This window comes from Panthera uncia, assembly GCF_023721935.1.
Source record: "Panthera uncia isolate 11264 chromosome D3 unlocalized genomic scaffold, Puncia_PCG_1.0 HiC_scaffold_8, whole genome shotgun sequence".
NCBI classification, from domain to species: Eukaryota; Metazoa; Chordata; class Mammalia; order Carnivora; family Felidae; genus Panthera; species Panthera uncia.
The window spans coordinates 27,239,021-27,264,870 of NW_026057586.1; the positions used below are offsets into that span (position 1 = coordinate 27,239,021).

The 25,850-nt window shown below is 49.7% G+C and overlaps 1 protein-coding gene across 1 annotated transcript in view; it reads left to right on the forward strand.

Moving 5' to 3' along the window:
• Positions 1-25,850, forward strand: part of LOXHD1 (lipoxygenase homology PLAT domains 1) — a 163,209-nt gene that overhangs the window by 124,914 nt on the left and 12,445 nt on the right. Inside the window, exons 29-38 of the mRNA XM_049620144.1 lie at positions 911-1,065; positions 4,943-5,152; positions 5,245-5,380; positions 7,276-7,484; positions 8,343-8,528; positions 11,317-11,444; positions 16,216-16,333; positions 17,052-17,226; positions 18,843-19,028; positions 24,468-24,638. Coding sequence (XP_049476101.1) covers positions 911-1,065; positions 4,943-5,152; positions 5,245-5,380; positions 7,276-7,484; positions 8,343-8,528; positions 11,317-11,444; positions 16,216-16,333; positions 17,052-17,226; positions 18,843-19,028; positions 24,468-24,638 — 1,674 coding nt within the window. The remainder of the gene's footprint in view (positions 1-910; positions 1,066-4,942; positions 5,153-5,244; positions 5,381-7,275; positions 7,485-8,342; positions 8,529-11,316; positions 11,445-16,215; positions 16,334-17,051; positions 17,227-18,842; positions 19,029-24,467; positions 24,639-25,850) is intronic.

Genomic DNA, 25,850 nt, shown 5'->3' on the forward strand with positions numbered 1-25,850 from the left:
TCCCATGGGCCGTGGGAGCTGAAGAAGAGGGTGTCAGTCACTGGGGCAGGTGCTGGATGGCAGGGAGTTGGAGAATAAAGGAAAATAAAGAAATGGGGCAGCTGGGTGGCTCAGTTGGTTAAGTGTCTGACTCTTGATTTCAGCTCAAGTAAATAAATATTTTTTAAAAATCAGGAAATGGACACTATGGGGAAGCTATACTTTCAAAAACATTTGATTTTTTTTCTAAAAACCACTTAGAAGGAACTGGCATGGATACTAGTCACCCTCAAGTAGGAAGGCATATTATTTTTTTAATTTATATTTATTTTGAGAGAGAAAGAACAAGAGCAGGGGAGGGGCAGAGTGAGAGAGAGAGAGAGAGAGAGAGAGAGAGAGAGAGAGAATCCCAAGCAGACTCTGTGCTGTAAGCACAGAACCCAACTCAGGGCTTGAACTCACCAACCGTGAGATCATGACCTGATCCGAGATCAAGAGTCAGATGCTCAACCGACTGAGCCACCCAGGGGCCCCGGGCAGGCATATTGTTGTCCGTGTGTCAGGGAAGGTAGATTTAGTGACCACAGCGTGCACGCACGTCAGGCAGTCTCTGGCATCTTCCCCCGTTGGAAGCCCAGACAGCTGGATGGGTGGATGGCTTGAGGGCTACGGGGAGGAACCTCCGTCCTCTGGGTCTTAGGGGCCACCTGTGTCCAGATCAGATGGGCAAACTTCCCACTGGTGAATCTGAAGATTTGTAGCAGAATGTCCATAATTGACCAAATAAAAGGAAGACACTAACGCCTCCTCGAGATGTGGGCCAGGAGCTTAATACCTCCTACAAATCCAGCCAATGGATTTAATTTAATCCTAAAGCCAATGCCACTCTTTTCTTCCCTTTGTCTGTCTGTCTGTCCGACTGCACGCCCAGTTGTGCTGTACTCGGTGCAGATCTTTACAGGAAATGTTCCTGGGGCAGGGACGGACGCTAAGGTCTACATCACCATCTATGGAGATCTGGGGGACACCGGGGAGCGGTACCTTGGCAAGTCAGAGAACCGCACCAACAAGTTCGAGAAAGGAACGGTATGCTGGGCACACAGAGTTTTTACCCCCTCCCCTTCCCCTCCGGGCTCCAGGTGTCTGGGGGCCAGCTCTTGGTCCCTGAAGCTGTCTGCGAACCTTGTGGGGTGTCAAGCTCCCTCATGTGGGCGGTTGGCCTTGCACTTCTCCCTGCAGAGCAGCTGGTCCCCTCTCTGAGCCTGTGCATGGGCCCTGGGCCCTGCATCTGGGGTGGAGGTAGACCAGAGGGTAGGGTTTGGGCAAGTGAGAAGCCTGTTTGAGTTGGCTGTACTGGGGCGGGGTGGAGTGGGGGGGGGATGCTGGTCATCATCAGAAAATCCAGCTCACTATGGGCAGATGATGAGCATGGGGGTGAACATCAGAGTGGCGGGGGCTGGAGGCCTGCCTCTCCTGTCAGCTCCTTATCTGGTTGAACCTGTGTGGACTTGGTTTCTCCATCTGTAAAATGAGGAGCCCGATATGAATCAGCTAAGCTGTGTTGTGCAGAGCTCTGGGCAGAACTGAGGCCCATGGGAGCCACGGAGGGATTAGAGGAGCAGACAAGTACCCCGCTCCCCCAGCTAAGGTCCGCTTTGACCTGAACTATCTATGGAAGTGCCAAGAAAGTGCTCTATTAGGCAGAGGGCTCTGACCTGCTGGGGTTTTAGGAAAAGGAAGACCTCTGTCCCAGTTTCTCTTCTCAGCCCCTCGACTTCCCTCCTCTCCCCACGGTAGTTCTGCTCTCTCCCAGGCCCTTTCTGCCTTATCCCCTTCACACAGCCTCAACCTCTTTGCCTTCACTCCATTCACCTAAATCTGCCAGAACTCCCCACAGACCAGGCTGTAGCTGCAAGGTGATCAGAGCAAGGTAACCCCATCTGTGGTCTTGCCTTTGGCTATGCACATGCAGGGGTTTCCTGTACTGAGCAGTGGGTGTTTAGTAGGGGTCTGTTTAAGCCTGACTCTCAGCCAGGCATGATCCTTGGCACTGAAACATTTCCTACTTGTGAGGAGGAAATGAGCTCTGGAGCAAGGATAGCAGGTGTCGTCTAAGCGGGTCTGCGGCCATCTGGTGACCCCATGGGCCCCGCCATCTGGAAGGAGTCCAGCCTTGGCCTCAAGGTCCCGGGGAAGTCAGGCCCTGGTGCTCCCATCCATTTGTTCCATCATCCGGATAGGAACCATTGACTTTTAGCTTTGGTTTACTGCTTTGGAAGTGGGAGTAGCAGTATGATAGCTACTTAGACGCCTGGGCTGAAAAACAGGACAAGAGATGTAAGAACACTTTGTATCAGGGAGAAATAATTTCACACACACACACACACACACACACACACACACACACACACGAGATATAATGGTTTGCTGCACCGGTAAGGTAGCTAATAGGAGGCCTATCCATTTTGGGGGAAAATGGAATACAGAGAGGTACACTTAAGTGGCTCACGCGATGTCCTGGACTCTATACTGGGGACAAGCTCTGTCACCTATGCTGTTGTGGGATGTGGCAGTGCCATTCAGCAGTCAGCCCTGTGGCTGGGGCCAGATCACCCACGTTCACATCCTGGCTCTGACACTGACTAGCCCTGTGGTCTTTGGCAAGTTTCTTCGCATCTCTGTGCCTCAGTTTCTTCCACCGTAAAGTAGGTTCACTGAGTTAGAAACTCTGAGGTGCCTAGCTCTTCATCAGTGCTGAGGATTGGGGAGCTCACCTTCGGCTGCCTTCGCTGATGCCCGGAGCCAGCATCTGGTGATTGCACTGTAAGACAGCAATGTGCAGAGCTGACAGGTAGATGTTGGTTTGTGGCCATACCCACGGAGCCGGGCACAGAAGAGGCACCATACATACTCATAAATGAATGAACTTATAAATGAAGGTGATGCAATCCATTCCACCTGGATTCAGAGTCAGATTTTTTTCTCTCTAGGCAATTGTTGTGTCACGAGAAAAACCTTTGTCCCATTCTACACCACCTCTTCCCTTTCCTTCCCGCCAGTTATGATGTCCTAACAGGGGAACTGGAGCTACTTCTGGCTTAGTCACGGATGATTTACGTGACTTTAAGTTCACTGCTGAGCATCTAGCAGCTTCCATTTCTCTAATTATCTCCTCAGAATATAGAAGTCCCCCTTGACACCCTCCCCCACTCAGCATCTCCCCACCCACATCTAGTCCAAAGCCAGGTCTTGGAGAGTCTCCCTTGCACACGGCTCCCAGACCAGCCCTGTCAGCTCCTTAGCCCTTTCTCAGCTTACCTGGCTTCCTGAACCACCCTGGCTGCCTGCCGCACCTCCTCATGTCACCTAGCCAAAGGTGACAGTCACTCAGCCGGCCAAGGGCTCTCCGCTGATCCCCAGATCTGGCCTGGGCCCTTTGTAGGATTCACAACCTTTCATGGCCCACCAGCCAGCCTGTATGGAGTGCCCACAGCAGAATACCCCACGCTCTCTCCTGTTTCCAGACCTTTCTGGGCATCTTCTCTGCATCCATGTACGTGTGCCCATAGAAAATCCATATATATATATATATATATATATATATATATATATGACATAATTCCTATACGAATGCTTCTTCAGCCTGCCTTTGACGTGCAATCTCCCTATGTCAGGATATTCGAGTGTAGATGAAGCTGGCTCATTCTTCGGAACCACCACACATGTGACATTCTGCACACAATATCACCATGGTTATTTAGCCGTTCCCCAAGCACTGGACACCAGATGGCTCCTAGTTTTCCACTGTAAAAATTACCGTGCAATAAGCATCCTTGTGCACACATAAAGTTGTCCCCTCCTGAGGACAGAAGGAAAGAGGTGGAGTCACTGTGTCATAGGCTGTGCCTGTTTTTGCTCCGGTGATCTCAGCCAGGCAGCAGAGCCCTGCAGCCTGCAGGGTCAGCCGCGCACTGCCCACCTGCAGTTTCCTCTGCCTGCAGTCACCTGCTGTGGTGCCAGAAAGGCCCGGCCCCCACCCTTAGCTTAATGCCACCTCCTGGAGAGTCTTCCCAGCCCTGCCTCTAGCCCCCAGGCAGGTGGCTGCTCCTCACCCATGGGCTGTGATTATCCACCTGGCCCTCTCCCTCTCTGGGCCGTGAGGTCCCAAGGAGGGGCAGACGCTGCCTATCGGATTTATCTCTGGGTTCCCAGCACTCAGCAGTGACTCAGCACATCTTCCACCTTCTGGAAGAAAAACACTGTAGCTCAGGGTCACCGGCCTCTCCTGCCCTGCTTCACGGTCCTGCCAGCCACATTCAGCCTGTGTTTTTGACCATACCTCACTCAGGGCCTGGATCTCCACATCTCACTGAGCAACCCCCAAAGTGTCCAAGCGCCCAGGAGTGTAAGGACACTTTATGGAAGGGGTAATCGGACCCAGAGGGCCTTACATCACACCCCACATAAAACCACCTGCACCGCAGCTGCTGTCCCTGAGCCCTCAGCCTGACCTCCCCCAGCTCTGTCTCTCTTCTGGGCCTGGTCCAGCAGCAACTCTGACTGCCTCCCAGCTTCCCCCTGGGCGTTTCGAGCCCCTCCCCGTTACTCCCTCCTGCCTCCCACCTGAACTCGTGCTGATACTCAACATAAGCGAGGACATCCAGGTACCAGGGCCAGGCTGAGCGCCCTCGTCTAGCCCACTCCTGCCTGCGTTCCATCCTCCAAGCATCCACAAGGCTTATCCCAGGAGGAACAGGACTGCAAAACAGGGCCGCTGTGGAAGTGAGGGAGGCCTCAGAATACCAAACGCTCAGTGGTAGGGACTTGGGCCTGGAGGGTTTCCATCTAGGAAGGTCTGTTCAGCCCCACAACTGAGGGGTATGGAAGGTACTGGATGGTCGGGGTTGGAGTGGGTGCAGGTGGGGCACACCCCCACCCGAGTCCCCACACCTGGACTCCGCAGGCCGACACCTTCATCATCGAGGCCGCTGACCTGGGTGTCATCTACAAGATCAAGCTCCGCCACGACAACACCAAGTGGTGCGCAGACTGGTATGTGGAGAAGGTGGAGATCTGGAATGACACCAATGAGGACGAGTTCCTGTTCCTGTGCGGGCGCTGGCTGTCCCTGAAGAAGGAAGACGGGAGGCTCGAGAGGCTCTTTTATGAGAAGGTGTGGGAAAGGCGGTGTGGGGTGGGGGGGACTTCGTACTGTGGCAGAAGGGGCCAGAGCCGTAATGGGGACTGGGTCATGCTCCTGGGCAGGAGTACACTGGGGACCGAAGCAGCAACTGTAGCAGCCCGGCTGACTTCTGGGAGATCGCCCTGAGCTCCAAGATGGCCGACATCGACATTGCCACAGTGACGGGGCCCATGGCTGACTACGTGCAGGAGGGCCCAGGTAGGCCAAGCCGGGGACTCAGCAGAGGGGAGGCAGGCACCGGGACATGTGTTCAAGCTGTTCTTGGACAGGCCATGCATTAGCCCCACCGTCATGTGACTTCTACCTAACGCTTTGTAATTCACACTGAGTTTTCCATCCCCACGACAGCCCTCCGGGGGCAGCCATCAGCCCTGTTGCCGATGGAGAAACGAAGGCTAGGAGTAGTCAGGGTGATGATACCCTTAATCCACTGACCCACTACCAGGAGGCTATCACCGTGAACTCTGCCCTCACCCAGAGTCTCAGGATGTAGATTCAGCACCGTGGGCCTGGGACAGTTCTCACCAGACCCACACAGCAGCAGTCGGAACACTTTGCATGTCAGGAGAGCATCACACAGAGGACTTCAGCCGTGTAGACTTAAGGCACAGTGTGATGTGGTCAGACAGAGGAAGAATTTCTAAGATGGCTTTAGGGGGATTTAAGTTCCATTTCTGGTTTAGACAATAATATATATGACCTTGGACAGTCACTCTTTTGGCCTCAGTTTTCCCCTCCTCCATAAAGTGATGCTGTAATGCCCTGACAAGCCCCTTGTTCCAACCAGAGTTTTGAGAAAAAGTAGTTCTGTGTTTGTCTATTGGACATTTAAAGGCACTGCCTATCTATTCAGCTCTCTTAAGTATAGAGCATGACAACCACTATATTCCTCCCCAGGAGACAATGTGTGTGTGTGGGGGTGGGGTGTCTCTGGGGCTGGCCAGAGTGCATCAATCATTTTCTATTCTACCTTCTCACTATGTGAATAAATGACAGGACCCACAAGAAGTATTTCTCCTGAATTAAGCACTATGATAAACTGTGAAAGGCCAAGGGGATCCTCCTATAAAGGTGAAATAAGGCCACTGGCAGGTGCAGAAAACAGTACTGGTAATTCCAGCCAAGAAGGTCTGGTTTGGAAACTTTCAAAGAGATACAAATTACATAACCTGTAACCATATAACCTCTAACCTATACCAGAGCATTGTCTCTCAAGATATTCCCGGAGAAGGGTTTCCAACTTGTATCAGTTAGTAACTGCAAGTGACATAGGCAAGATAGTGGCTTAAACAAATGAGGGATGTTCCTTTTTTCACACATAAAAGTTCACATATAGGCAACGAGACAGGCACAGCAGTTCCAATAAAGTCAGTGACTTCCTTCCTAAAGACTGCCCATGGTTCCAAGATGACTGCTGGAGTTCCAGCCATCACACCCACATTCCAAGCAGAATGAATGCAAGGATAAGGGGTAAAAGGGTGCTCCTCCCAGCTGAATCAGAAAGTTCCCCCAGAATCCCACCCAACAATATCTGGTTACATTTTATGACCACCCCTAGCTGCAAGGAGAATGGGTACTCATTGGGCAACTAGAGCTCTATGCTGCACTACCTGAGCAAGTTTTCTTGCGGATTAATCTAGTCTGTTTTGGAAATGGGGATGCCTTCTAGAACTTTCATTTACCGTGCTACACATATAATGCTATTTTACTTTTCTTTCCCAAATTCCTACTTTCTGTGAGGCCTTGTTTTTAACAACCTTATTTTCGCTGACTGCAGTAAGCTTTTCAGGCATCTAACCCCTGTACCTGGTGAAAGGTTATTTTCTTACCCTACTTCACAAGGGAGTGCTGGGCACAACTGAGATAATTGGTCAACGGGGCTTTCTAGAAGTGTCAAGGATGCTCTTTTAGGATGATCTCCGCTTGGGAGATACCGATCTCTCATCCCCTGGAGAGTAGACGCTCATCATAGATAATTCACCAGTCTAGAAAGCTCTGGTGCACTTTGCTCTCCAAAAGTCATTTCCAAATCTGTGAGCCCACCCCGAGCCCCCCTGGCCCATTTTGAGGCTGGGCCCCCTGATCTCTTGCAGTGATTCCATACTACGTGTCAGTCACCACCGGGAAACACAAGGACGCAGCCACTGACAGCCGGGCCTTTGTCCTCCTCATCGGGGAGGATGATGAACGCAGTAACCGCATCTGGCTGGACTTCCCCCGGGGGAAGAAGGGCTTCAGCTGTGGCTCCGTGGAGGAGTTCTATGTTGCTGGCTTGGATGTGGGCATCATCAAGAAAATAGAGGTGCTGGTCCCGGGGTCCTGGGATGGTGCCCACCCCGAGGGAAGGAAGGAGCCAACCAGTACATAGTGGGAGGGAGTGGGGAGGGCAGGCCGAGCAACCAACCTGGAGCTCCACCTCAGAGCAGGTAGTGGGGGAAGGTCCCCTGGCCTCTGCCATCAGCTGGCTAAGTGACCTGGAATGAGTCACCACCCAGCCAGGTCTTTTTCTACCCACCCAGTGGGGAAGCCTGATGTATTAGTTTTCTACTGCCGGGTAACAAATTACCGTGAACTTAGCAAAAGAACACGCAGATGTATTATTTCCCCGTTTCCCAGGCCAGGAGTCCACATGCAAGTTAGCTGGGCCTCTTTCCAACATCTCATTGGGCTTGAATCAAGTTGCTGCTGGGGCCGTGGTCTCGTCTGAGGCTCGGGGTCCTCTTCCAAGGTCGTTGGCGGAATCCACTTCCTTGCAGCTGTAGGACCGAGGCCGCCAGTTCCCAGAGGCCGTGTGTGTCCCTGCCACGTGACCTTCTCCAAAACATGGAAGTTTATTTTTTCAAGGCCAACAAGACACAATCTCTTCTGCTTCAGATCTCTCTAACTTCTCCCATCTCTGACATCGGGACCCTTTTCTAAAGGGCTTGCCTGACTAGGTCAGTCTCACCCAGAATAATCTTGGATGAACTCAGAATCATCTGATGAGGGGCCTTTATTTTATCTGCAAATTCTTCACCTTCGTGGGAAAGACCTGGGTCAGTGCGTGCAGAGCACATTGGGAGGAAGCACCGAGGAAGGAGGGTGCAGAATGGGGAAGGGGATGCTGAGTGGCGAGGGCTTCCTTCCCAGACCCTCATGGCCCTGGTCTGTCCCCTCCCAGCTGGGCCATGACGGGGCCTCCCCGGAGAGCTGCTGGCTGGTGGAGGAGCTGTGTTTGGCCGTGCCCACCCAGGGCACCAAGTACACATTGCGGTGCAACTGCTGGCTTGCCAAGGACCGAGGCGACGGTGTCACCTCCCGTGTCTTCGACCTCCTGGATGCCATGGTGGTGAACATTGGGGTGAAGGTATAAGGGGGACCTGCGTGTGCATATTGCGTGGCAAGGGCAGTGCATGTTGGGGTCGGAGAGCAGAAGTGGAGACAGAAGTGAGGGAAGAAGGAGACTCGTTGCTGGGGCACCGGCAGGGACTGCAGCCTGGTATACTAGCCACATTCGCTTTGCTCAGGTCTCTTTGGGTCTGCTGCTGGGTTACCTTGGGCAAGACGTCTGGCCTCTCTGGGCCTTGGTCTTCTCATACAGTACATGGAAGTAACACTTCCCATCTTGTTCCACGTGAGACCTCGATGAGCATGAATGAGATCATGAATAGTCCACGAAGAACTTCGCAAGCTCTGCGTAGATGTGCGGAGTCATTTTTTTCTGAAGGCTCCCTCAACACCCAAAGGCAGGGATGGGAAAAGATAGCATTTGGGATGCTGTGCACTTCGGGATCTTGCAGTGCAGTTAGAGCTGCTTGCACGGGACCCTCTTTAAGTGAAAAAGGCTGGAAGGCAGGAGCTCTGAGCTCCTGTCCAGGCCCCACCTCTAAGTGGCCAAATGACCAGAACAAGTTGTGTAAACTCACAAGTCGGTGCTGGGCAAGAGTCAGGATGCCTGAGTGCTGGTGCCCAAGGATACGTGGCCTGTTGGTGGCTCAGAGGGCTCGGTTCACATGCCCGTACAGGCTTCTCCTTCTCCCCAAAAAGCTGTGGCATCAACAGGAAGCTCCAGCCCTCATCTCTGTTCCCAAATCCAAACCAACGAGCTACTAGATTTAGGTCAGAAGGTGTCCCACAAAGATAAGAAATCACCCTAGACCTGAGGATGCCCTGCTTATTTCTATATGGAAACAGAAGGAAGGGCTGAGTTTGGGGCTTTGAAAACCTGGACAGGCAGGAGGGTGGATGCCTGCCCCTCGCCTGCTTGAGAGCCAGAAAGCAGAACCTTCTACAGCATAGATATCCTCCCCTCCCTTCCCCAGACACCTCCATCTGTGGGCAGACGGATGGTGTGGGTGAGCACACAGTTCATCCAGGGACCTCCATCCTGACCCAGTTCCCAGCATGCGCGTGGGTGTGAGTGTGTCTGTGTGTGTGTGCTGCCCCCCCCCCGGCACACACATGCACACCCCACTCAGTGCAGCCGCGTCTCCCCCTGAGCCCTTTAGTCTGTGGAAATGTAGACCCACGCCCCTATTATTCATGTGACAAAAGAACACAGGTTTATCACTTTGCAAAGCACCACAGGGTTCTTTGGACTGGCCATCTCCCCAGGAGATATCAGACCAGAATTATAAAAGCCCTGTGTGTCTCTTTCTGGAAACAACCTCTTACCTAAAAAGAGACGTGTCCGTGTAAAGGAGAAAGAAGTGGGCCCAGAGAACACAAGAGTCCAGAGGGACCAGCCTTAAGGGGCCAGTCTCCATACAGTCGCCAAAGCACTCATTTTGATCTATTTTTCATGCCTGTCTGACTAAAAGCAAAAAGTGCCAGGCTCCTGCCTTCATTCCCAATAGCTCCCCCTGCCACCACGATGCCCCTGTTAAGGTCTGAGAGGATTTTCCTGGTAACGCAAGAGGCTCTTCAATCATGTCCTCAGCAAACAAGTGCTAAACTTGTCCTCTGGGCCAGGCCTGCAAATGCCACTTCTGACCTTAGAGCATCATGGTAAAGATTCTAGGTACTGTATGCAAAGCACCCAGCACTCAACAGGCACAACGTCAGGGGCATGATCACTGTGACAAATAACTTGGGCTCTGAGTTGGAGGGCATCTGGGTAGTGGGGACCAGGCACCTGCACAGGTGATATTGCAGTGTGGCGGCCACAAGGGGAAGGGAAGGGCCAGACGCGTTCAGAGGAGACGGGTTGGCCCGGCACTTCCCTGGCCATGTGTGCAAACTTCTCCTGAGCTTATGCTGGTCCTTGGGCACCTGGCAAGAGGGAATGGAGTAAGAAGCCAGGACCAGAGGATGCCAGAGAGGCGGTGAAGGTGGCCACCCTTGCCACAAGGCTGCTTCTTGGAGGAAGAGCCCAGCGAGGGCAGCGTCTAGGAAAGAGAAGGCTGCTCCCTCCCCCTCCAGTGAGCACACGCAAAAGGAATACATTCTCTCTGGAGCAAACCTCAGGCAAAAGGGCAAAATCCCAACTTGACGAGCAAATCGTGGAATCGGTGGTTGTCCTACCTCACAAGTGAATGGAGCCAGAGCTCCTTCAACAGTAACTGCTCATGAAGGCTCAGGATGTGTGCTGGCCCCACAGGAAGCAGGGATGGACCCGGAATTGCTGCTTCCGGGCCCATAGCACACGGAAGGCTGGGCATGGGCCCAGGTTTACCTGTCTGCGGCTCTCACAGTTCTGCGAAACGTTTATCCCTTTTTCTCAGTGGAGGAAGCAGAGTCTGGCCAGGCTGGAGTGTCTGCCCAAGTTCAACAGCTGGCAGGTGGCAGACTGGAGATGCAGATGGCGTGCTGGGTAGCTCCAGAAGCCGCTGTCCCGCCATCACGTGCTGCTCAACTGCATGAGCTTGAGCTGGGATTTGATTGACAAAGAGATCGGTGAATGCTGGGGCTTTCAGTTATGCTTCTGTGCACACACGTCCTCTGTCAGAAACTGAACAACTCTCTAGCACCAAACTGGACACAGCTGAGGACATAGAGTAATAAGGCTTGACTCTTGCTCTCCAGGTGATAGCAATTGATCAGGGGCGGGATTCTTTTCAGAGCTGGCAGCTTGCCCTGCCCTGGAGAGAATGAGGCAAGCCGGTGGGGTTGGTGGGTGAAGCCCAGCGTCAGGATCCGAGTCCCTCTCCCTGCAGGTGCTCTATGAGATGACAGTGTGGACGGGTGATGTGGTTGGCGGTGGCACAGACTCCAACATCTTTATGACCCTCTATGGCATCAATGGCAGCACAGAGGAAGTGCAGCTGGACAAAAAGAAGGCCAGGTATCCAGAGGTGGCCTCTGCCCCTTGCTGCTACACGCATCTAATCCCCCAGCCTCCAGTCCTACCCTGCCTCCCTCACTCCCCTCATGCCTTAGGGCCTTCCAGCCTCCACACCTTTATCCACGTGATTCCTCCCTCCCAGAATGCCCTTCATCCATTCTCTTCTGTCTCAGGACCTTTCTCTTCCAGGGGCCAGCTCAAATCTACCTCCTCCAGGAAGCCTTCTTTGATCACCTCAGCCCCACAGTCCATCCATTCGTCCCTTCCTGCCTTCCTGCCTTCCTGCCTTCCATTCATCCATCACTTAAAAATGTTTATTGTAAAGCCTATATATTTATTAGTTGATAGCACTGTATCCTGTGAATCTCCTGCTTTCATTCACTGGATGGTGGTGATGTAAGATTTAAGATTAGGGGAAGCTGAGTGAAGAGAACACAGAAACTCAGTTCTATTTTTGCAACCTTCCTACACATCTAAAATGATTGCAAAATAAAAAGCTAAAAGAATTTTTTAAATAGTAAAAAATGATTGAACCCCTAGTATCCATCAGGCACTGTCTTAGACACTGGAGACGGAGTACAACCAGGAAGAGAAGATCCCCAAGTTCACAAGGCTTAATACCTGAGGGAACCATAGCAAGAGCACGAACACTGTCGTGGCCTTATTGTGTGCCATGAGTTTTTCTAAGCCCTTTGAATATATTGGCACACCTTGCCCTCCCTACAATTCTATGAGGACCATTATCATCATCCCCGTTTTATAGGTGAGGACACTGAGGCACAACAAGGTGAAGTCACACTGTCGAAGGCCACATGGCCGGTACGCTGTGGCCCTGGGAACTGCAACCCGTCTCTAGTCTTAAGCATTAGGTTCTATTGCCTCTTAAGTGAGTGGTAAGGATGATGATAGTGGACCTCCCATAGCCCTTACTGTCTGCACCTTTCATCGAATCCCTGACTCAGTCCTGGGTTCGGGATGGTTTTCTGTGTTCAGCTGTTGTCCGCCAAGCCATCCCTGGCCCCTGATGTGTTGGGCAGCAGAGGGGAGAGGGGAGAGACTCAGAGCCCAAGCAGGCAGTCATGGACAAGTCTCGACCACCGTAGTAGGCAGTGGTCTGGCTGCCTGGGATGATGGTTGCCACAGAGCTGTGGACCAGAGATCTGCTATCTTACATGCTGTCTGTTTGGATGTTCATGCTCTTTCAGTCCTCACTTCTATACTCTGACCCTAACTTCCATCCCAACCTCAAAGTCCTATGGTTGCTGTTTTTTTAAATTAATCTTTCCATGTCACTGTCCCACCTTATTTTTCAGACGGAGAGATAGACACCTTTCTGGTAGTACTTAAGCTCCAAAAGTGTTGTTCAAAAGCCACATTATAAGTATAGCCATATCATAAATGATTTGAGGCACCTTGTTAGTTAAAGGATTTTGTTTTTCTGAATAAAGACTTGCTGTTTGTGATGAGAGCCATCGCTGGTTTGCAAGCTCAAATTTAACTTTATTTCATTTGCAAGTGGCTCTGTTTGACCCATGCCTTGTTCTGGGTGTCCACATCTTGACTCAGGGACTTGGATAGTAAGACTCATTTGTGCTTGTGACATGTGCTGCAAGGAGATGCTTCCTCCAAGAAATGGTGTGCAACCAGATAGGAGGGAGAAACATGCACGCATACACAGAGAAGATCTTATGTGGGTTTGCCTGCTGCAATTGCCCTGTTGTCAAATGCTGTTATACCCAGAGGCCAATGTTGATAGCCATGCACTCACCCTGCTCCCCAGCTGAAGCCCCAACTTCTTATCTTGCCACTTTGGGGGAGGCTGTTGTGGTAAACTAATTCACACTGAGATGCTGGTGAATTAATGTGGCATCCAAAAGAGGGGTCATCCTCAAAAGGTAACGTGAAAACCAAGGAATGAGTCTCTAATGGTGGAATTAGAGTCAATTGATGTCCAGTGGGCATAAGTGCTATTTTTAGACAAAGGTATGTGAGGTTTTTTTTAGGGAAGTAAGTGCCTGTAAGGAATCATTCCTAGGTCTAGTAGAGAACTCATGTCCTGGGAGATTCCTTGGTCTGGAAACAAAGGGAATTCAGAGTTCTGTTGGGTCTGACCAACAGAATGGCCCCATGGCTTTCACTAGCCCTCAGTACAAAGAAGAGGAGGAGCTGAGCTCAAGGGAATGCTAGGGTTCTAGCTGCCACTTCAGGAGGCAGTTAGGAACTATTTGACCAGTGACCATGGCCAGGGTGGTGATAAGCTTGTAAGTTTCGAGTCTTCCTTCCATATCTTTATCATTTGGAACTCACACTGCCTGGTTAGCATTAAAACTCTGAGAATGGAAAGGGCCCATCTTTGGGGACTTCAGGGGCAGAGGAGTCACTGGTGAGGCTGAGTCCTTCTCTCAGTTGGGCTTGGAGACAAGTCTCAGGGGACAGAAAAGGAATGCAGGCTGCCTTCGAGAACACCCAGGTCAGGCAGTTGGAAAGTCCCAGGCCCGCTGCTGGGTGACCCCTCCTGACACATCACCTTCAGCTTGGAGGTCACAATTTAAGAGGGCATTGGCAGATTTGAACAGGTACTCAGCCTGATTCTGGCATTTGAGAATGATAAATATTTAAAATCTGTTTGAGGTTTCTTTGGCTTTGGTCTGCACTCAAACCTCTGTAAGCATACTCACGCAATATGGATGCAGACAGGTGGGTGCAGCTCCCTGTTGCCACCTTCTATCTCATGGGGGCATGTGCCATGTTCACTTTTATCTCAGTGGTCCTGAGGAGGGATCTGAGGGGCCAGGGACTGTTGGCTTTGCCTTTTACCCCCCCCAGGCACGTCAGCACCCGTGGACACTGACACCACCACCAAGGCAGTTGTCCTGCTACTCGCCGCTCTTTGGAGCTCCCCCTATGCAGATCATCTGCCCCCCTTTAGGCCCCAAAGTGCTCCATCCATGCCTCTTGGGCTTGTGACAAAAATTTACTGCAAATCTAGTGGCTTAAAACAACAGGAACATATTCTCTTACGTTTCCTGAGACCAGGAATCTGAAATCAGTGTCATTTGGCAGAAATCAAGCCCAGCCTCACCCCTTCAAAGCCTCTGGGGGAGAATCCTTTCCTTGCCTCTTCCAGCTTCTGGAAACTGCCAGACTTCTTCGGCTTGTGGCCGCATCTCTTCAGTCTTCAAGGCCAGCATCTGTCCATTCTCTCCCTCCCCATCTTCACATCATCTCCTCCTCTGTGGATGTGTCAAATCTCTCTTTGCCTCCCTCTTACGAAGATACTCGGGACTGCGTTAAGGGCCGTCCTTGGGTATTTGTCAGCCTACCACAAGGGCCATGACCCACAGAGCATGGATCTGAAAACCCTGTCATGTAAGGAATAGTCAAAAGTTCCAGGGACATTTAATTCTCAAAAGAATTTTATTTTGAAACATATATGGGTGGGGATACATCTCCTTCGATGACCTGTATACATTAATGACTTCATGCCTCTTTGGCACAGATTGATCAGAGAATATAGTTGTATTTATTTGTATCCAGTCATCCATTCACATATGTATAACAAATGTGGCATGTATAACATACATTTGTACCTAAATCGTAAATTAACGAGAAGCATAAAGCCAAGAATTCTAAATTCCTTTGATCTGCAAAATTATACACTTGGTGAGGAGTCAACTAGTTGAAAGATTATTTGAGGGAATTTCTAGTATGTGACATGAGCCTGACGAGGGAACTAGTGAGCACCTCCTCCTAGCTTCTGCAGACCAGAAGGACAGACAGGGCTTAAATTAGAGCAGGAGGGATTTAGGGCAGACTTCTGGAGAATGTTTTCACTTCTAATAATCATAAAATGCACATGAGTATGTTATCGAAAAGGATTAGGCCTCTGGCCCACCACTGCCTTTAAGGCAAGGAGTAGTTCTTGGTTTTCAGTCCCAGCCACACTGGCGGCGGCCTCTGTTTTTAAAAATACTTCTTGTATACAAGGAAGCATAATTGCCATGCAGTGTCATATCTTCAGTGCCACTTGCATTACCCCAGGGGCTTATCAACAGCAGCATCTGGAGTCAGTCAGCAGTCAAGCAATCAGTCAGTATGGAAGGTTGCATTACACATGCAGCATTGTGGGAAGAGGAGTAAGATTATCAAGATAGAGCATCTCACAGATGATGAGGTCATTCACCAGAAAAGCAGTAATAGCAACAAACGCAATGTACCTTCTGTTTGCCTGCCTTTTAATAGTTATTTACCCAATCTAAGGCCACTACTTTTAGTTTTGCAGATTGTGTATAGAAATATATCATCTAGAGCTGAGCAGTGGCTAACCTGCCCCACCATTCAGGGCAGCCCCGTCACTCATAGAATATCATTTAAAGCTTTGCAGGTATAGAATCCCTTTTACATTTTAAGCTGACTTCACATTCACTCGGTCCTCCTGACAGTTTTGTGAGATTGCAGGGTCCGTGTCGTTTCCCCCAGACTACAGATAAGGAAACCAAGTCCCAGAGAGAAGCTTGGACTGCTCTAGGTGGCTAGAAGAATAAGATTAGGAACCAGAGCTGGTAGTTCTTGATGCAGGGCCATTGCTGTCAGCCAAACTCACTTAATCCAGGCTTTCAGGAACACATCTGGGGTGTAAGAGACAGGCTATTGGGGAGTCACTGGGAGCTGAGATAGGAGCTGAGTAAGGGCCTCCTGTACCCTCCTCACCCCTGCCCAGCCCCTCATGGTAGCTAGGTCCCCGCTTTATGCCCCTCCTCTCTTCCCCTAGATTTGAGCGGGAGCAGAATGATACCTTCATCATGGAGATCCTGGACATCGCTCCATTCACTAAGATGCGGATCCGAATTGATGGCCTGGGCAGCCGGCCTGAGTGGTTCCTGGAGAGGGTAAAATGTCTTCCCTCCACCCTTTCTGCCCAGCCCTTCTTCCTGCTCTTCTGTGTTGTCAGTGGACCTGGTTAAAGTGCAGATGTCACTTTAGAGGGTTATTACACGAGCCAGGCTCCCAGCAGGAACTGGGGCAGCAGAGGCTTTAATGGTGGGCACTTCAGGCAGGAAGGCAGGAAGCTTTCGGTTGCCCGTGATCGCACATTAGGTAGCTGCCTCTTTCTCCATCTTGGGCTCTGCTCTCCCCCACTCAGTCTTCTCCTCTCCCATCCACCAAAAGCTATCTGTTTTGAGTCCCCTCAGGCCCCTACGTCCCTGTTCTGCCATTAACAGATTTTCCTTGAACCAACAATATGGTGCCCACACCAAGGACAGTCTGGCAGACTTCAGGTGTTTATGGCTGACAGTGGTTTGGTTCGTCCGTTCTTCTGTCATTCGCTCTGCAAACGTTCCTTGTGCACAGTGATAGGTACCTCTCAGAAACACGTTTGGATTAATTCTCCATTTCCAAATTTCCAAACTAAGGTGGTCACAGTAGGGGCTTCAGACCCTGTGCAAGTCATACAGAGCAGGGTCTTTGTTTGGAGCGTCTAGGTCAAAAGAACTCATCTCAGGTCTGGAGTCGTGGGTCTTTGGGGTTCAGCCAAGGGGATGCATTAGCAGGTGGGCAGCTGATGGAAGTGAGGGCAGGTGTTCCCACACTGGCTCCCTCACCCAGATCCTACTGAAGAACATGAATACTGGAGACCTGACCATGTTCTACTATGGAGACTGGCTGTCCCAGCGGAAGGGCAAGAAGACCCTGGTGTGTGAAATGTGCGCTGTCATCGATGGGGAGGAGATGATGGAGTGGACCTCCTACACTGTCTCAGTTAAGACCAGTGACATCCTGGGTGAGTCGGTGGGGCCTTCCCGTCTCCCAGTCCCACATCCCACTACCCTTGCCCTTCCTCAAACTCGGACCCAGGCCAGGGCACTTTTCTTTGGATGACCTTCCAAATGTTAGTCAACACAAGTCCTTTCCACCATATGTCACTGTCTGTCTGAACAAAGTAGTTCTCCCAGTTACTGAATTGGCTCTGTCCCCCATCCCCCAAGGCAGTCTGGGAGAACATGATGAGGCAGTGTGGTCAGGACTTTTGAAAGCTCTGCAGGAGCTTAACTCAGAGGCCCTCTGTCTTCCTACTGCTGTCCCATGCCCCTCACGCAGATGCTGTGTATCTCAGAGGCCCTTGGGTTCCTTCCCACATCTGTGTGCTTGGCAGCCATCTTCTGTGTGCTGGCTTTAGGCCTTGGGTCTTAGGATGGAGATATGACCCTGGGCCCTTATGAATCTGACATTCTAGCACAGCCGTGACATGAAGCTCTGCCCAAGGTCTGCATAGGAGCTGGGGAACTCACAAGAGGGTGCCTTACCCGGTTGGGGATAAAGGGCAAGGGTCATGGAGGGCCTCCCAGGGGCAATACCAAAGTCTAGTCCAGAAATACAGACAGAAGCCACTGAGGCAGATGGAACACCAGATGAAGGGTCTTACGAGCAAAAATGCTAGTGTTTGCAAAGGCCTGAAGCTGAGAGGGAACACGCTCTTATGGAGGCAGTGTCTCCCGCCTACCCTTCTCTATATCAAACCTGCTCTCCAGGAGCTGTTGCGAGGAATATGGCAAACTCATTCACACTGATTATAAATGACTAGTGAGGGATGAGCCTGTTTGGTCCTAATAGCTTACATGTTCAACAGAGAAGCATTTAGCCAAAGAAATTAGGCTCTCCTGGTAGGGTCTCAGGCACAAGTGATGGGTTAGTATAGCTGGTAAATCTGTTGGCACCTCCCTTCCTCCTTGCTCTTGACAGTGGAACCTTCACTCCTTTTGGTGGAAGTTCCAAGTGTCCACATGTTTTGCACCCTCCATCTCCTCATGATGTGTTCTCAGAAAATAGTTGATAAGTTCCTTAATAACCATAGGGGGTGTGTGTCAGGAAACTTTCATGGAGCCACCTCTTCCAGAAGCATCTCTTTTTTTAAAACTAGGGTCAATACCTCTATTTGGCTTAAGCAGATGCTATGAAGCTCTAGTGTAGACTGTCAACCAAGCGTAGATATGGGGAGCAAGGAACTTTCCTATTTCCCTCTGAACCCACATTGTGCAGGAAAGAGTCTGTATTTCTAAACCACAAAGCCAGTCTTCATGGCATACCTTTTAAGTATGGGTGCATTTCCCCCAGAAATAAATGAGTTCTTGCACTAAAACCACTCATACTTGCTAACCAGGACTCCAGTTAGCTCAACAGCATTTACAAGGTACAGAGATAGGACGAAGGATAGAACTGGAGACCCAAGGGTCCCAGGAAACTAACCAGCCCTTTCCAACCTCACCCTTGGCCTCGTCAACATTAAACTTCCCATCTGCACCACTGGTGCTTCCGAGGAAGCCAGGATGGAGACCTGGAGAGTAAGTGGGCTGTGCGTTGGAAAGGCTAGCACCTAGAGCCTCTGTCTTTGCACCCCAGGAGCAGGCACCGATGCCAATGTGTTCATCATCATCTTTGGGGAGAATGGGGACAGTGGGACCCTGGCCCTGAAGCAGTCAGCCAATTGGAACAAGTTTGAGCGGAACAACACGGACACGTTCAACTTCTCTGACATGCTGAGCCTGGGCCACCTCTGCAAGCTGAGGGTCTGGCATGACAACAAAGGTAACTCCTGCTCAAGGTCAGAGGTGGTGGGGATGGCAGGCCCCAGCTCTCCACCTGAGCCGTTTCCCGTCCCCCTGGCTGCATGTTGACCTTTTACTGCAGGGTGAGAGGCAACTAAAAACTATCAATTGTCACCATTTTTACACTTGCATCAGTTAGAAAATGTCCTATGTTTCTGGACAAATTTTAGAAATCAAGCTTCGTTCCTAACACCATTTTCTTGTTCATTGCTCTTCCCCTAATGCCTATCACATTGCCTGTACTATAGTAGGGACTTGATATAGTTTTAATGGAATTTATTTATAGCCATGTTTCACTCTCTCAGATCCATTTCTGATTTGTTCATACCTCAGTCACAGGAAACCCACATTTCTCTGGAAACAGAGTTTTCCCCATGCCTAATACTTCAAAAATTGAGTCCTGGCCATGAATCTCAGGATCATGATTAGGTCCTCTAATACCAGCTTCCCCACTCCCCAGCACTGACTGTGCACATATCTAGACTTGCTCATTTTTCTTGGTGCATTTTTCTTTTATGCCAAAACTTGACTGCCAATTATTTCGTATTTCCTCACAGTCAAAACCCTGAAAGAAAAGGGAGGCCCCTCAGCACCACGGACAGCTGCATACAGGTCCTACTGTATTGTTGGCTGCTGCTTACTGTGGTTTATTACATGCCAGACTCTTCAAAAAGCTTGGTTCCTCTCTTGGTAACTCAAGACTATCTGATTGCCTTCTTCCTATAATGGCTCCTGGGCTTAAAGAAACCCAGAGGCACCAATATTATCCTCATTCCTTTGAAAGCAGAGAAGTGGGCCTCCTCGCCTCCAACCAGAATTTGGATCTGAAAGCAGGGAAAGGAAGATGTCTGTATCCTCACTGAACCCAAGTGGTTGGGATACTAGGGTCAGGAGAGGTACAGGGAAGTCCAGGTTCTGTGCCTAGCTTCCTCTTTATAGTAACTTTCTCCTCCATAGATGGAAGCTTAAATGTTAATATAAGCCAAGACAGCTAAATATGTCCTTAAGCGCTCTCTCTATGCCACATTTTTTCATATTTAGTTTAAAAATATTCAAGCTACATTATGCTTCCCTTGCATAGCAATTTATGAGGACAAAAATATTTCATTTGAGAGCCTTCCACCAAAAAAAGTTGTGGATCCCTGAACAGATACCATATAAGTTACAAACATTTAGTTAACTTAATAGTATGGCAGTTATCTCTTTCCTTGATTCTACCTTTCCATCTTTTCTGTTTATCCAGCAATTTTTAATGAAAAGATTTAAGCCTTCACAAAAGTGAGGGAAATAGTATAATCAACTTCCACATACCCATCACGTAGATTCAACAGTTATGACTTGTCATACTTGCTTTCCTCTTTTCACTTTTTCTTTTTCTTTCTTATTTTCTTTTTGGTTGCTATGTTTCCCTTTCAAAAATGGACACTTCTATTTTTTTAACGTTTTTCTGTCTCCAAGAGACGGAAAGAGACAGAGCATGAGCAGGGGAGGGGCATAGAGGGAGACACAGAATGCGAAGCAGGCCCCGGGCTCCAAGCCGCCAGCATGGAGCCCGACGCGGGGCTCGAACCCACAATCCATGAGTTCATGACCTGAGCTGAAATCAGCCACCAACCAACCAAGCCACTCAGGCGCCCCAAAAATGCACATTTCAAAATGAAATCCAGTGCCACTACATTTAAGCGTGACTTCCTTGTGTCGTCCAATTTCCACTCCGTTATGCAAATTTCCTTAATATGAAAAATGTCTTTGTATTTTGATTTTGCTTGAATCTGGATGAAAATAAGGTCCACACACTGCGGACCTTATCTGTGACTTCCCTTTAGTATCTGTTAATGCAGAGCATGCTGACTCCCTTTATTTTTTTTTATGCTATTGGCTTGTCGAAGGAAGTGGGCCCAATGATCTGTAGCATGTCTCTATTCTGGACCTGCCTGTCTACTTCTTCATGGTGTCACCTCCTCTTTATTCCCCATGTTTCATACAATCTGGAAGTCAGCTCTAAAGGCATGCCTGGATTCAGGTTCAACTTTCTTTGGCAAGAATACTTTATAGGTGATATCAGGACTTCTTTACAATGGGAATCGTGTATTTCACATTACACCACAGCAGCTCTACTCTTCCTGATTCTCCCATCCAATAGTGGGTGCAGGGACTATCAGCCTGGTTACCCCAACCACCGCCCCCCACCACCAGTCCCGTAACTCTTCATCTAATGGCTTCATCCAGTAATGATCAATTAGGATTACGAATGGTGATTTTCTGATTGTCCTTTCTTATCCACTTACTAGCTAGAATGCTTTTGTAAAAAATAAATAAATAAAATATGACTTTACAAGAGGAGACTGTTTAAGAAACAGACTCGCTCATAATAGGTTTCAGATGACTCGCTGTGGATCCCCAGGGTCTCCACCTTCAGGCTAGTGCTGGCCACACAGTTAGCCAAGCTGTAACTGTGGGTTTGTCTTCACTAGTGAAAGCCAACCATGTGATATCAGCCTTCCCAGAGCTACCTGTTCCCAGCTACGTGTTTGATAAGTTCTTCGTGGAGCTAGTTGTGGTAGGATCCCTGTCAATCACATCCAATATTTTCAAAACAAGACAACTAAATCAGCAATGAAAAAAAGAGCTGAGGATGAAGTGTGCTTCATCTTAAAGGAGTTAGAGTTTTTACTGTGGTATTTACCATGAAAGGAACGGTTTGTTTGTTTTCATAGAATTCTAACTTGAGAAAAGAATTTGGGATGGGTGAGGCGATGCCATGCTTTCAGAGGACAAGGTGAAGGGAGGTGCAGTGGGGTGGGAAGCAACCTGCCACCGAGCACCAGGGCGACATGGGCCAGGAAGATTCCTTCTCTGGTTGTCCATGGATAGAGTTAAAGCCAGCCCAGAATCCACCCTTCCCTTCAGCCCATGGCTTTCCTCTGTCACCACCTTTCTTGGAATCCAGGAGATGAAATTCAGGAGTGAAGCCTACCTGGGGTGTAAGGCAAGATGAATAGTGTGTTCCAGCAACAGAAATGATCTCATGATGACCCACCTCTCCAATGAATGCCATCCCTCTCCACCAACACTCATGCATACACACACACTCACACACTTATAATTCCCATTGACTCCCACTGGTCATTTTGTCATGATGTGATATGATAGAAAGACCATCATCCTGGAGTCAGAAGAGATGGCATTAAGCCAGTGATTCTCAAGGTGTGGCTCTGGGACCAGCAGCATCAGCATGACTGGGGAACTAGTTAGAGATGGAAATTCTTGGACCTCACCACAAACCCAGTCAATCGGAATCTCTGGGAGAGGGGGGCCTCAGTAATCTATTTCCACAAGACTTCCAGGTGATTGCAGTGCAGGTGCTAGTTCTCAGCCTTGGATACACATGGAAATCACTGGGCAGCTTTAAAGGCTATTGATACCTGGGTCCTACTCCAGAGATTCTACTGTAGGTGATTTGGGTAAGGCCTGGATAGTAGAATCAGCCTCTCTCTCTCTCTCTCTCTCTCTCTCTCTCTCTCTCTCTCACCTTCCAAAAGGACCAACATTTTGGTTTCTCATTCTCTGCCTTCCTTTTTACTTGCCTCGCCCTTTCTCTGTTCCACTCTGGAATCCTGTAAGAACTACTCCAGCAGGTCTTATGGACATCATTTCCAGACTGAACACATTGGGGATTATTAAGCAGTTTAATTAGTTTCATGATATTATCAGGAATCATCTCAGAAAGCAACCAATTTATAACCTTATGGGCGGAACTTGCCCTAGTGTAGAAAAGTAAAACGATTATTGAGATTTTTTTAAAAGTTTATTGATAAAGTAACTCACCACTCTTTTAACTCAACAGAAGTGTTTTAAATTTTAGCATAATTGTTTTAGCACTCATTGTTTTCCACTTCAGTTGAGATTCACATTTAAAAAAATTTATGAAGTACTTTTAAAACCCAGAATTGAAGTATCCTAGGACTGCCAATATGCATGCCCTGCCCAGAGCCTCCACATCTGTCACCCACCCCAGAAGTCCCGTGACTGAAGTGTGTGGCCATCTTTCTGTGTCTTTGTGCTTGTAAGACCTTAATGCTCTTGGATCTACAGATGTTGCTGTCAGCAGATGTTGCTGTGGGCAGTGTCCAGTCCTAGAGACTGGCTTTTTGGTGAGGACATTGGGGTGGTCCCCACACCCCCTGGTGACCTTAGAGGGCAAGACATTAGAGTAGAGCATATACAAGCCTTCCTTGTGAGGTTGCCTTGTGAACATACGATGAGCAGCACGTATCATCACCATAACCTGTCACACCACTGGATTTCCCCCCACTGGTGGCAGGTGCTTTGGCTCTCAGAGTGCTCAGGGACTTGGAAGGGTGGAGAGTAACTGAACTGGTGCATGGTACAAATAAAATGCAGCTGCCACAGCAAATGCACACGGACTTATACTTGACGGCTGTGATTTGGGGGGAGCACTTTTGAAGGACGCCCTGCCAGTCAGAACAGAAGTAGCTGTATGTTCAATATTAGGCCAAGACCTTTCAAGTTTCACATATACCCTGAAGAAATAGCAGCTTCTCCCATCCAAGTACTAACCAGGCCCGACCCTGCTTAGCTTCCGAGATCAGACGAGATCGGGCGCGTTCAGGGTGGTATGGCCGTAGACGAAATAGCAGCTTCTTATTCATTCTGTGACTACCAAACAGCCAAGGTCCTCAAAGTCCTAACATGCACATTCAGCATCCACTGAGCAGGTACTACCTGCCAGTCGATATGCAAGTCATTAGGGAAACAAAAACAAGTAAGACCAGGTCCCTGTCCCCAAAAGCTCGTGGTCAGGAGAGGAGACACATGTAAACAGTGATGACACAGGGTGGTCAGGATGTGGCCAAGGCAGGTGCAGGGTGCTGTAAGAGCAAGGAAGATATCAGATACAGGCCTCCTGAGCAATCAGGGGACACCAGGGAAGGCTCCCCAGAGGAAGTGATGCCTGCAGTGATTCTGAAAGGATAATGGGCATGAACTAGGTGGATACTGGTGTCAGGAAGCAATAGGATTCATCCTTCAGCTGTGTGAACTCCCAGGAAGTCAGTGACCCCACCGTGAGTCTGACAAAGGCCATGAGCCCTCTCCCTGGTGAATGTGGAATTATGTATAGCACAGTTTCTCAGGGCCCTTAGACTGCTTCATGCCCATACGCAAATCCTCCAAGGGCCCATGAACCCCAGGTTAAGGATTTTGCAAAGAGAATTATATGCTCAGGGCTAGAGGAGCCCTCAGAGATCGTCTAACCCACCTCCTCATTTCGTTAACAAGGAAACCAAGGCCCAGAGAAGACAGAGAATTTGTGCAGGGCCACACGGCCAGTGGGCTGGGGGTAGCAGAAAGGTGAAAGCGCATTCAGCTCCCAATCCCCATCACGTCTCTTCCCCAGGGATCTTTCCTGGCTGGCACGTGAGCTACATCGACGTGAAGGACAACTCACGTGATGAGACCTTCCGCTTCCAATGTGACTGCTGGCTCTCCAGGAGTGAGGGTGACAGGCAGACACTCCGTGACTTTGCCTGTGCCAACAACGAGATCCGTGATGAGCTGGAGGAGACCAGTACGTGGCGGGGTGGGTGGGGGTGGGCACCCAGGTGTGATTCCTGGGCTGAAGCTTCAGAGTTAAATGCGAGGTAGCTCAGGACGGGATGGGAATGGTGTTGGAAAGTCTGAAGGAGAGACCCTTATAGCTGGAGGGGAATCAGACGTGCAGTGAAGGAAAGAGTCTTGGGAAGGTACATAAATAAACACCCTAAATGTTACTCGGTGAACTTGGAACAGCCAGGACACTGCTACCAAATCTTGGCCCCAATCACGGGGATTAGTTAGGTAGCAGGAAAAACACTGGGGACAGGCTTACCCTGTCCCGAGGGCCAGACTGGGCACTTTGGTGGGAAGCCTTCTCTGGGTTGTTTTTATATCATGGGCTCCATACAATTGGTACCTGTGGCCACAGCTGACAGATCAAGACTTCTGGAAACAGAATTTGCAGGGGGAGCCAGCATCCCCATCGGCCACTTTCTTTGATCCTTCCTCAGGTGATATTTAAAGGGAAAGAGTTTAAATTGATCCCTAAAGTGGCTGGCCATCCAGGACTAGGGAGTTGTTTCTTTAATACAGATGCCGGCGTCTGGGTCCAACGGATTCAAAGAAACCTTATCAAAGGCAGAGCCCGGTGTAAAGAAAGGATTTTTTAACCTTAGTTTTTAAGGGAACACTAACTGCAGTAAGGGGTGAACCCTCAAATCTCAATGGCTTAACAAACCAAAATGTATTTCTCACTCATGTGATAAACCATACAGTGTGGTTGTTGGCAGGAGACCTTCCACGCTGTGATTGGGGGACCCAAGCTCTTTTGATCTGTGTCTCTGCCATTTTCAACATTCTTGGAAAAGGGAAAAGAGTGTGGAGTAGGCATACTCCCCTACCTTCTTAACGAATTGATTGACTTTCTATTGGTGAGAACTAATCACTTGACTCCATCTAGATGCAGGGAAATGCAGTGCCCAGGTGGACAGCCCCTGGGGGTGGGGGGAAAGGAAAGGAAGCACGGATCTCTGGTAGAAAGCCCCCCTCCATGTTGGCCACACCACCCAAACTACCCAACGATGAGATTAGCGGCTCTCAGAGGTAGTGAGCCCCGTGTCCCAGGGAGCATCCAAAGGAGGGGCCAAGCACCCCCTTGTCAGGCTTACTGCACAAGGATTCCTGCCCTAATTCAGAGTGTGGGCTCCCAGCTTCTGTAAACCACACTCAGCTGAGGAATTACTGG